We start from the raw sequence: 12,500 nt of genomic DNA on the forward strand, positions 1-12,500 counted from the left end.
TTTCATTATGGTCTCCCCAGTATCTAGTATATCATAACCAAATATTTGTTGAATGAAAAAGATACATTACAGTTAGAGGGTATTGATCTTTGGATTGATTGCTACATTGTTTTATGATTACCTTTGATAGACTTTATGAATTCACACACATAACCTGCTCTTTTGTTTTTTACCCCCATAATGGAAAAGCTTAAACAGCTTAAACATTTAGACCATAAGACTATTATAATCTCAGTATGATGTTTCCTACTAGAGATAGATTACTTTGTAAAACATTAGAAATAAGACCTCCTCCCTCTTAACCTTTTAATGACTATTTTGGATGTGTCATATTTTAAATAGAGGTTTAGATAGAGGTTTTACTTTAATAAAGGTGAATTTAAAGTTCTGAGCATTGTGATGTACCAGTTCAACACAATTCTGATAAATGCACATGAAATGGAAATATCCACAGATAACCGAATCCATAAAATGCTAGAACTGTACCATGGGCCTGGAACATCTTTAAAAACAAGTAAAATAAAAGCCCTGCAATATTAACAACACTATAATGAAAGGCCATTCCCATCTAGGTATGTTACTAGAAATGAATATATTAATTGGAGTTCAGCTCCTTTGCTTGAACATGCCTGACTTTGGAGAGAGCTATGAGAATGGCTGTGGGTATGGATGGGGTGGGGTGGGGTGGGGTGTGGGCAGGAGAGTGCTTGGATGCACCACCAAATGAAGTAAGCTGTGATTGGGTTCTTTTACATTTCTGTAAAACATTAAGAATCAGAAAAGGTAGATGGTAATTTTTTCCCCTTGCCCTACAAATAGATGAGAAAAATTCACCAGGAATGGCTCGGCTGTCTAAGTGAAAATCAAGTCATTTTTTTTTTTTTTTTTTGGCTTTGGGTTCAAAACGTCACAGGTCCAGTTCCCCAGGGAAATAGACTCAGGGTTGAAGGTTAAGGTTCAGAAAGTTTAAATGAGAATGCTTTCAAGAACACCTCTGAGGGAGTAAAAGTAGCAGGATTGGGAAAGAGGGAGAAATTGGGTTGGGATGTAGGTGGGAAAGCCCTCAGCAGAATTTAGAGCTGGGGTGGCCAGAAAATGGGTATTGAGGCAAAGGGGTGGGACTTACATCCTTGTGTAGTCAGTCATTGGATCCAAGCGGCTTAACACTGGGGTGGAGACAATTCCTGAGAGACTCAGCTGAGTGCCATCAGCCACCGATGTTACCAGAAGCTGGGAAATGAGTGTTTCAGGGGTGTGTACAGAGGGAGGGGGGTGTAAGAATATATCTGGTCCACTATAAATGTCAACAAAGTTGTGACTTTTTTTATTTCTGAAAAAAGGATTAATTTATCCCATAAATATACATTTTAAAGTGTGCTTATTTTGTCCTCAAGGACAGAAATCTAGTCTCCTCTAGATCTACTGTACTAAGCCTTGATTCTCACATTGCTGTTTCTTGTATGTGGTTAACAGCCAGTGGGTATCAGTAACTTTTTTTTTCCCAGTTAAAATCAAATGCCAAGATGCTGAGTTAAAATATACATCAGGTTTTTAGAACTAAAACTATAAAGTACACTTGTTTTCTAAGATCCCTCTTAAGGGTATCTTGCTGTAGTTCATGACAGAACCATCTGAAGCCATGGTTTCTAACAGCTCTAACAGTACATTTATTCTTCGTACTCAAAGATCATAATTATAATTGATCAAAACACTGTCTAAGTGAACTGAACACTAGATTGAAAACTGAGGGCAGAGTAACATTGTCTGAAATGTTTCATCATCTTTCCAAGTATAGTTTATGCTCCAGCAAGGCAAGGATTGTACCTCATATTTTATATTTCAAGTGTTAACAGTGTCCTCTTCATAAAAGTTGTTCAATAAGTATATACTCATGAAAAATCCATATTCCTTTATATATCAGTTACCTTATTAAATTGCCTATTCCCAGGGATATCAAAATGTAAAGCATATTCTCAGTAACAAAATTGTTATGAACTTATATAATTAAGATTCAGTTCCAATATCATTTGTTTAATCTATGTTTTTAGTTTATGGTGGTTGATAGAATAATTTTCAGTCATTTTTAAAATCAAGAAACACAAATAACAATTTAAGATACTGTTCTTAAAATTCAAGCACTTTAATTTTTTAAATTTCTTATTTGACTGCACTATGTAGCTTGTGGGATCTTAGTTCCCTGACCAGGGATTGAACCCACACCTTTGACAATGAATGGGCAGAATCTTAACCACTGGACTTGCCAGGGAATTGAAACAATTTATTAATAAGATTCTTTTAAAAATCACTTTTAATGCACTACTATTGGTAAAAGTCCCTTGGACTGCAAGGAGATCCAAGCAGTCCATCCTAAAGGAAATCAGTCCTGAATATTCACTGGAAGGACTGATGTTGAAGCTGAAACTCCAATACTTTGGCCACCTGATGCGAAGAACTGACTCACTGAAAAGACCCTGATGCTGGGAAAGATTGAGGGCAGGAGGGGAAGGGGAGGACAGAGGATGAGACAGATGGCTGGATGGCATCACCGACTCAATGGACATGAGTTTGAGTCAACTCCAGGAGTTGGTGATGGACAGGGAGGCCTGGTGTGCTGCAGTCCGTGGGGTCGCAGTCAGACATGACTGAGTGACTAAACTGGTAAGAGGTCCTAGATATAGTTGGTGAAATAAACATGTGATTTAGTGTGAGGAAAAAGTCATGTTACGGCTCCCACAACCTCTGCCGAGACAGAAACAGCATCTTCAAGTGCTTTACAACAATGAGGTGAGACGCTATAGTGAGTATATTTCTGTGTTGTTGGAAACTGGAGACTTGGGTTCTCTCACCACTGACGTGAGCTGCCAGGAAAAGCAGGGCACTCCTCAGGGCTCTTTTTGTCACTTCAAAAATCGAGGACTTGTTAGCTCAGAAGTTTCTGCTTTAAAATCATGTTATGCTTTTCTTCCTACAACCAGAGAAAGGTTAAAATTTAACACTAAAAAGATGGCATCACCGAATGCTCCCTAGCTGAGGACAACTGTTGCTCAGGAAGATTAGAAGGGAAAACAGTGTAACAGAAATGAGAAGGACTAACTTTAGGCTGCTGCTGCTGCTAAGTCGCTTCAGTCGTGTCTGACTCTGTGCGACCCCACAGACGGCAGCCCACCAGGCTCCCCCGTCCCTGGGATTCTCCAGGCAAGAACACTGGAGTGGGTTGCCATTTCCTTCTCCATTGCTTCTAATTTTTCTTTGAATATGAAAGAGAGACTGTGAAGTTTGACATTAAAAATACTAATGAATATGACATTTTAAAATTAACTGAGCAGTTTCTTAATACTGCTTAGCAAACCACCTCCAAATATGAAGAAAACTATACTTAATAAGTAAGTTTCCACTTTTCGGTATCTATCCTGGAGATACACTAACTTGTGTATATCTTAACAGTCAGCAGTTTCAAACAAGTTAAATGTCCAGAAAGAGAGTACTAGTTAAATAAACTATTGCTATATCTATACAATGGGATACTTCACACCTGTCAGACTGAGGTAGACAGACATGTAGTGAAATACAACTATTGCCAAGACACATTCAGAGGAACAGAGTACCATTTATATAAAAAAGGGACAAGGAGAGAAGAGACATTTACATTTGTGTGTACATTTAGTGACAGACTGTCACTAAAAGGATATACAAACTCACCCATTTGTACTGTTTTTTTCCAAATATACATTATTACTTTAAAAAACTAAGTTAAAAAATTAGAATGAGGACATTATCAAGAAAATGAGAAGAAAACTTACAGGATAGGAGAAAATATCTGCAAAATCTGTTATTTGATAAGGATGTAGTATCCAGAATATATAAAGAACTCAAAACTCAAGAAAAAAAAAGCCAAGCAATGAAGTTGGACACGTCTCCAAAGGATATACAAATGGCCAACAAACACATGAGAAGATGTTTAGTATCATTAAGGAATTACAAGTCAAAACCCCAGTAAGATACCACTTCCCCATCCGTGAGAATGGCTTTACTATTTTTTTTTTTCCAAAAAGTAAACAAGTGTTGGCCAGGATGTAGAGAAACTGGAACACTTCTGCGTCACTGGTGAGAATGGAAAATGGTGCAGCCACTGAGGCAGTTCCTCCAAATTTAACTCATAGAATTATCATATGACCCAGCGATTCCACTCCTAGGTGTACATACCCCCGCAAAGTTGAAAACAAGCACTCAAAACACAAAACTTGCACATGAGTGTTCACAGAAGCATTATTTACAATGGCTCCAAAGTGGAAACAAAAAAAGTACAACAGATGAACAAACTGTGGCATATACATACATTGGAATATTACTCGGCCATAAAAATGAAGTACTGATAAATGCTACAATGTGGAGGAACCTCAAAAACAGTATGCTAACTGAAAGAAGCCAGACACAAAATGTCACATATTTTGATAATGTGAAATACCCAGAACAGGTAAATCTACAGAAAGATTGGTGGTTGTCAAGGGCTGAAGGGAGGGGAAAATTGAGTGACTCTTCTTTAATGAGTGCAGCATTTCTTTGGAGTGATAAAAATGTTTTTACTAGATATAGGTGGTGGGAATACATCATTATGAATGCACACTTCAAAATGATGTTATTTAAATTTGCACCTCAAACAAGAACAAACATCACATCCAAACTCAAATTACCTTCTCTCTTCACTCGTTAGGCCCTCACTGGCATTGAGCCCTAGTATGGTCAATGTGCTTAAGTTGTGGAGAAATTAAAAATGAAGAGGAAGGACAACCCTCATTACGGCAGCTTAGTGGATAATGGTCTCACCTTCAAGATGGAGAAGAACCAGCTTAAGGGACAGTAGATTTAGAGGAGACATTAAAAGTTCAGTTTGGACCTCTATTTTGCAGTCGGAGTACAGATGACAAATGAGAGTCTAGAGTTCAGGACTCAAATTGTATAAATGTGTTAGAATTGTTTCCTTGGCTGTGCGCCTTAGGTTCTTGAAGACAGGAACTTTTCAGTGACCCGAATTGTGTTCTCAACAAGTACGTGTTTGTGAAATGAGCAAGTGACAGTGAAGTTGTGGATGGAGAGGCTAGGCACTCTTTGCTTTTACTGGAGGTCCAAGCACCTGAACTCAGCTTACAAGGAGGGTCACCCATAGGTCCCAATTTGCTCAGCACAGTCCTGGTTTACACCTCACCCTTTCCCTCTCAAAAATGTCTGTCTGTACAATACATTATGTGGTCACTCTTTGTAGAAGAAAAAAGGAATAAAATTCATGTATTTCTTTCAATACAATTGCAGATATAACAGGCTTAAACAACATGGCAATTTTTAAAAGTCCTTTAGACTGCAACGGCTAATTTTCAGAAATTGAATCAATAGTACAGGAGAGAATCTTTTATTCTTGTGCTTTAAGAGCAGATTAACCACATCTCCTCCCCTTTCCTTCCATTTTATGTGATCACAGAACTTTAGAATTACAAGGAGACCCAAGAAGTCATCTATTCTTATCCTTCCAATGCAAACATGCATTTTGTGACATTAAACACAGCTGGCTATATGTCTCCCATCAGTTGTCTCAACAGGGCAGGTAACATCTCTAAAACCCCAAAAAGGCACTGTTGATTAAATCTTACTGAAAAAAGAAATCTTGTGCTAAAAACCAGGAATACAGTGAAATTAAGTAAAGATATGTTGTTTGAGTTAGTTTTCTGCTGCTGTGCAACATAAGCTTGTGATATATTCTAGCATAACTTTTGCCATTTAACAAAATAAACCAAGTCCACAAAATATTGCTTAACACACCTAGGAAAAACCATAATGGAGATGATCCCATCCCAAAAAAGAGACTTAAGGAGTTTTTAAAAGCATGTTTATGTGACAGCACATAAATGTGTGTAAAAAGGGCATTATGACAGTTGATACCACAAAGAGTACAGTAAGAAAAAGCACTTTATGACAGTATTTCACAAATTCACAAGGATTACTTTAATATACAAAGCAACTGCTACCATTCAGAACACAAAGCAGCTAATATGTACATAGTGTTAATAAAATGCATTATAACTCAGTACATTTTTTTCTCTTTACACAAAGCACAAAAAGATTTAGGTAATAAAAAAAAAACAACAGGGATGCTTCTAGAATGTAGGGAATTTTATTAGAAATGTATTTTCCTCACTATAGTTACTTATTTAGTATTCAACTCCAATAGCAACATCAGAGTTAAAAGTCAATACCCTGTTTTGTGCTGACAGTTTTGGGGGGAGGTATTCTTGACCCCAATCCTCAAGGAAAAACAAAACAACAAAACCAAAAACCTGACAGCTTTCTCTCTAGAAACTTCCCTGATTATTTTGTTTCTAAAGTTTCAAGTGATACAGCTAGGTTAGAAATAATTCCTTTTTTGGGTGGGGATGACAACTGACATGACAAACCAGTCAGGGACTTTACATGGAAAACTGCAAACTAGGACTCTTCTCTGCCATCCTAATCTATACTCACGAATTATTTCCCAATTTTAATATAAATAATTACATACACAAATTGGAGTGGCACCTGGATAAAAATACAATGTCTATAAAGCATATACCAATTCAATTTTAAAAACGTAAGAAAATAAAACCTCCCAGACACAATGACAGATCGTTTCACTTGGCCAGCTGACTAAGGTCATTATCTGCAGGGATTTTCTTCCTTCCCTACCAATTCTTGAACTATGTTAGATTTACTCTCACATCTGAGACGCTCCTCAGACACCAGCTTAGAAATGCCATACTTCTACAGGCAAGTATTAAATAATGCCTGTACAAAGCAGGTAAAATTTGCATTTCCTATGGTTTGACCTTTTCAAAAGACATTTACTGAAGAATATTCATTTTCCTTTTACTTGCTGGTGAGAATAACTCAAAATGTATCGTGTTTTACCCAACTAGGACCTGTATGCACAGTACCAGAATGCAGACAGGTCAATATTTTCTCTCTGTGCTAAACAACTCAGCCTGCTTATAGTATCAAATTGCTTCACAGGCTTTGTTCTTTTTTTTTTTTTTCTATTTTTATTTTTTTAAAAAATAAATTTCAAGCTAAAACACCTGAAATATAATCCCTCCATTCAAACGTTATCTGGTCCCTCTTAAAGTTTGTCTGCCCCCTGAGGACACATACAAAGGCTTAAGCTACATTCACTCATCAATAAGAACTTATCATTAGCAGATGAGACAGATGGAACTGCAGCACCCTGTTTGATTGATTTGAAATTCTTCCATACTGACTCAGCTCCATGATATGTTCGACCCCTCAGGGATTAGTGCCTCTCTCAGCCGTTGATTCTAGACAGTCAAGGAAACCAGTTCCTAGTACATACAGTGACTGTGCAGTCAACTTAAAAAAAGTCAACACATCAACATTAAAAGTATTCAAGATGTATGTAAGCCATCCAACAAAAAGTTATAGTTGTGCTTTGTACAACTGAGTGAGCAAATTTATCCCACAATTCACCTGTAGGCTTACTATAAGCACACCTCACTTTTCCTCTCATCTGAAACCAGTCAAATTTAGAGAGTTATTTTTTATGTTAACGAAGACAATTTAAAGTGAAAAAGTTAATCAAATTATTACATGTTCTCCATGACAATAATTAATTACCTTGAAGTCTTTCACTGTTCTGCACAAATTCAAGGATATCTTAGGATCCTATAGATAGTATTAATGTTGGGGTGAGGACAGAATCTCATTTAAAATTGGAAATATTTATTCACTTGAGTTGTATTTCCTTCTATCTTTATTCATGATGAAAGTGAATTAGATAGGGTTTGAACCCATTTTTAAATTAATTGAGCTAGTCTAATTTCCTTATTTTCCTCTTTTTACAGCTATTTATAAGGCTAGCGTTTAGGTGTTAAATAAAATATTTTAATCAATAAAAAGCTTTGATAAAAAAGACACATGATTTGAAGAGAGGAGAGACATAAAAAGTCAGATGACAATTAATTGATGAGGATATTTCTCAAGTTTGCTAATACCCCAAACAGGGTCATTTTAAAAGTGCAAGTTACACCAAACATTTACAAAGAATATAATGTAAATATAATCCAAATAAATATACAACTTTTGTATTAAGTCAATGGGAAACAATATACCAACAGTTTTCAGGGTTACAAGGGCAACAAATAAAGCCTCTTGAAAAAAATGAAATGGTGTGTAACAAGTGTCTTTGGAACCTACTTTAATTCAAAATTTTAACTTTAAGATGTCAGGCTTATTTAATCCTGCAAAATGAAGCAGCCAACCCTCTGATCTTCAAAATAAAGAGACCAATTTATGCTGACAGCTGACTATAGCTGATCACAGAATTAAAAATATTAGAAATGAAAATAAGAAATCTAGATTGAAGTCACTTAAAGTAAGTAAAAGCATCCTGGTTTAAACAAACTTGTATCTTCCTAAGCCTTTGTATGATTCCACATGTCACCCTAAATGGTCAAAAGGATCAGGGATTAGGCCTGAGAGGCAGAGATAAACTTCAGCCAGATGACTTCTGATCGGACAGCCTGCCTGACTGGTATTGTGCTTTCAGATACTAGCACTGCTGCTGACTTACCATCTAAGTATATTTTGACAAAAATCCCTGCTCAAATGAAAACACCAAAAATTTCCCCCCAGGATGATTTTTGAAAAAAATCAGTGGTACCTTTTAGAAGCTATCTTCAAAATGTTTTTACCACTGTTATAGCTGCCAGAGACAAAGCATAAAAACCAGATACTTTGGGGGTGGTGGTGGTTATGGTGGTGGTTCAAGTGACTAGTAACATGTTTAAAAGTATCAAGTCAAAGAAAATTAACAATTAAAAAAAAAAGAAAATTAGCAGATAAAATCCATCATGAGTGCTGGAGTAATGCAGTCCAAGAAACTACCAAAAGGGATGCAACAGATCACGCAAAAATGTAAAATTTCATCTGACCTCAATAGACTATAATACTCAGCATTCCTGACTTAAGAGCTCTCAGAGCCTCAGATATATACTGTATGTATATATATATGTACACATATATTATACAAATGCCATCCCTCCAGAGTATCTAAATGAGCAGAGCACCTATGACAATATTACGGTTGCCAATATGGTACTTGAGTTTGAAAAAGAATGAACTTAAAAATTACATCTGGTATCAATTCTTTTTAATAATGTGAACACATTGGATCTAGCCCTTTCTAAACCACTTTTCAGTTAAACACTATCAAAGCCTAAAAACTCATAAGAGCAATATATCAAAAATAAACCCCTCCCACTTCATTTTTATTAGAGTTAATCTGTCCTATAGATAAAAGTGCCACATGGCCCTATATTTGCAAAGTGAGCAATACCAAACTTGCTATTGTCTAGGCAAATCAGTAGCATATGTACAGATTCCTATGATGACATTTTTATTCCCTTTTGGCCAATATGAAGAGAAAAAACATTTATAATGTGGCCACATATATTCTTGGCTGTAAGATTTTTAAAAATTATGTTGTTAACAAAGATTCTCAAAGTTGCATGCTTAAAAACAAACACATTTTCCCCAATTCTCTTAAAAAAAAAATTCTTCACAAAAGATGCTTAATTTCTATCTGTATAAACAAAAATCTTCAAGTCTCTCCAAGGTCTAAACAGATTTAGCAACAGAATATACTTCTTACCTCACCATTAACTGACTTCAAACCAGAGCAGTCATCCTCAAAGAACTTATAAATCCAACCAGCTAATATGGATGTGATTGCCTTGATTTATCAGGGACTAAGAGACCACCAACTTGCTAATTAAACAGAAAGCCTTGATTTCTGAGAACATTTAATTTGCTAAATATTAAGCAATTTTCATTTCTAAAGCTTATGACTTTAAAAATGTTCAGTTTTGACATTCTGACTCATTTAAAAATTCTTATTTGTGAACAGATTTGTGATTTTGCTTGGTTTCTATCAAACCAGTTTTGGAAAATGGTATATCTATGCTGGCATACAAATAACTTTTATGCTATAACTTTCACCGTTAGCTCAGCAGGATAAACAACAAAATTTACAGTCGTTTGAAAGCCTTCTTGAGAATCTGGTGAACTGTCCAAAGATAAGACTACATCACTCAATTCTTAGAATGATGCTGGCTTCATAAACTCTGTTCATCCTTAAAAAAAGACAACGGTTTGTTACAAACAAAAAATACCATTTACAAATATTAATTAAAAGTCTTACTTTTCAAAATGGACTCAATAATTAACACCCACATCTGCATATTGTTAAAACATTAACAAACTTTTAAAAACAACCCATGACATAACTAAATATAAAACATTAAATCCTAGACTCTCTTAAAAAAAGAACACCTTCTCAAATGAGAAATTATAATCTAACATTATATCAGTTTCAAAGTTTTCAGATCTCAGTCTTATTTTTTTTTTAAAGGGTAACTTAAATTTATCGACTTTGAATAAAATGAGTATTACTAATTAAAAGCTGTATTGGAAACAATGTGTGATACATACAAATACAGATGGTTCTAGTCAGGAGTTAAAACAGGTAGCTCCTTTACAGAATAACAAAGGCTATATATAGCACACTGGAAAGCTAAGCATCCCTATCCCTTTTGGAAGAAAACAACAAAAAAGGTCTTGCAAGAAAGACAATTCAAATATTGTAGTACAGCAGTCATTCAAATAAGTCTGAAGAAAATTATTTTCCTTGTGTATATCTAATATTGTACTTTTAAACTATATCCTTATAACTTCTTTCATTAAAAAATTCACTAAACTGTTAAAGTATGTTAATATGGAAACAATTTTAAATCAGTATTTTTCTATAACACATAACATTTTATAAACAAATATATCACTTTGCGTCAACATCTTGAAGGCTTTCCTGTTGGTGGTGTAAGTGCAAAGGGGAGCAGTTTAATTAGAAAAACCTTTTTAAGTAAATGTGTGACAATATAAATATTTTTGAAGGTGATGACAAAAACATTTATTTAAAAACCTTGTTATATAATTCAAGGAACTGGTTTACTAACGAGCATCTATGTACTAAAAATTTAGTACTAAACTAAATGAAGCTTTGTAATTTTACTTACTTTGATTTAATTTAAAATCAAATACCATGCTTTTTCATTCAGTTGGTTACTTCTTTTAATGTATTCAAAAATGTTGAACACATACAGAACTGAATTAAGAAGCAACAACTGCCCTATCGAAGAGCTATAGTTAATACAGAATATTTTTAAGAACCAAGGACAAGTGTTCAGTATTGAAGAGAATGTACATAGAAAGCACTCTGAATTCATTCTTAATTTCTTCAACACCATCCTAAAATTCTTTTCTCAGAGGGTCTGTCTCTTTAACGATTTTACATAATTCACAATGGAAATGTGAAAACGTCAATTTGGCAATCAACACTTCTTCATTGCACCTTACTTACTTTAAGCATGTGGCCCAAACATTACGTCAACTCAAGAAGCTGGGGTAATTCTGTCCCTAAGGCAATCAAGGAGCTCAGCACAAACCTTGAAATCATTTTAAAAAAGATTTTCTTTTCCTCATTTCCCCCATCAATTTACAAGTAAACAAATTATTACTTCTTGAAGAGGGCAGGGGATAAAAAGCAGAAGTCTCTTCATGATTCCTGGTGCTGAAAATTTCTTGAGGGGAGAAGTGGAGGCAGGTGTTGGAGCATTCACAGTTTAATGCAAAAGCACAAATGAATGAAATTCTGTAGTTGCTTTCAGGCAGTTTTGCGCATAGAAAAAAAGAAATGTTTAGAAAATAAAATGTTTATTTCGTCTTTCTGGTTGTGGCCAAGCCAGTCCTTTTCCCACCATAATAGGTGAAAATTTAAATCCCAAATTAATCTGATTTGTGGCAGTAAAGGTCCTTTAGTGCTTTTAGCTCCTCAATCAGTGTCTTGTTTTGATTTTCAAGCACTGCCACTCTGTTTTCTAGACATTTCACATATTCTTTCTTCTTTCTACGACACTCTCGTGCTGCTTCCCTATAAGCAAAAGACAGGAAAAATTATGCACCATTTCTGCATCCTTTATTTTGTGTTAGATAGAATACATTAAAAAAAAAAAGATCTGGCTCAAAGCAACAAACATTTTAATATATTATAGATTAGGCACTTGAAAAAAATAGAATGACTTGGAAATTGCCTAATGTAAAATTTTCAACATACCATAGAAAACTGATTAAGAAAAAAAAGAACTGTTCTGAAGCACCAATTTTAATTGATGGGGCAGAAGGGTAGCAAGCTTTCTCACATGAAAATAAAAATTATTATATTTTGGAGTAGAATACAAAATTCAAATGAGCTTTAAATAAAAAATTTAAAGAACTCTTTAGCTTGGAGAGTGCCTCTTAAAGTGTCTCAAAAATTTCTATCTGAGTATTTTTAAGAACAGAAGAGAAGAAAAGATTCTCCCAGTGGACTGGATGGGCAAAAGGGCAGATACACAAAACAATGAAGCAAG

At 35.1% G+C, this 12,500-nt stretch overlaps 1 protein-coding gene across 5 annotated transcripts in view; it reads right to left on the reverse strand.

Moving 5' to 3' along the window:
• Nucleotides 1-6,342: 6,342 nt before the first annotated feature.
• CREB1 (cAMP responsive element binding protein 1) overlaps nucleotides 6,343-12,500 on the reverse strand; it is a 60,739-nt gene continuing 54,581 nt past the window's right edge. For 4 of the 5 annotated variants that reach the window (XM_055398644.2, XM_055398647.2, XM_055398643.2 and 1 more), the window contains one exon: nucleotides 6,343-12,022. In XM_055398644.2, the coding sequence (XP_055254619.1) occupies nucleotides 11,878-12,022 (145 nt within the window). In that variant the 3' untranslated portion in view covers nucleotides 6,343-11,877. The remainder of the gene's footprint in view (nucleotides 12,023-12,500) is intronic. The other variant, XR_008682219.2, reaches the window with a different exon arrangement.

Source organism: Moschus berezovskii, chromosome 2 (assembly GCF_049115385.1).
Source record: "Moschus berezovskii isolate FMDL1 chromosome 2, NW_MosBer_1.0, whole genome shotgun sequence".
NCBI lineage: Eukaryota > Metazoa > Chordata > Mammalia > Artiodactyla > Moschidae > Moschus > Moschus berezovskii.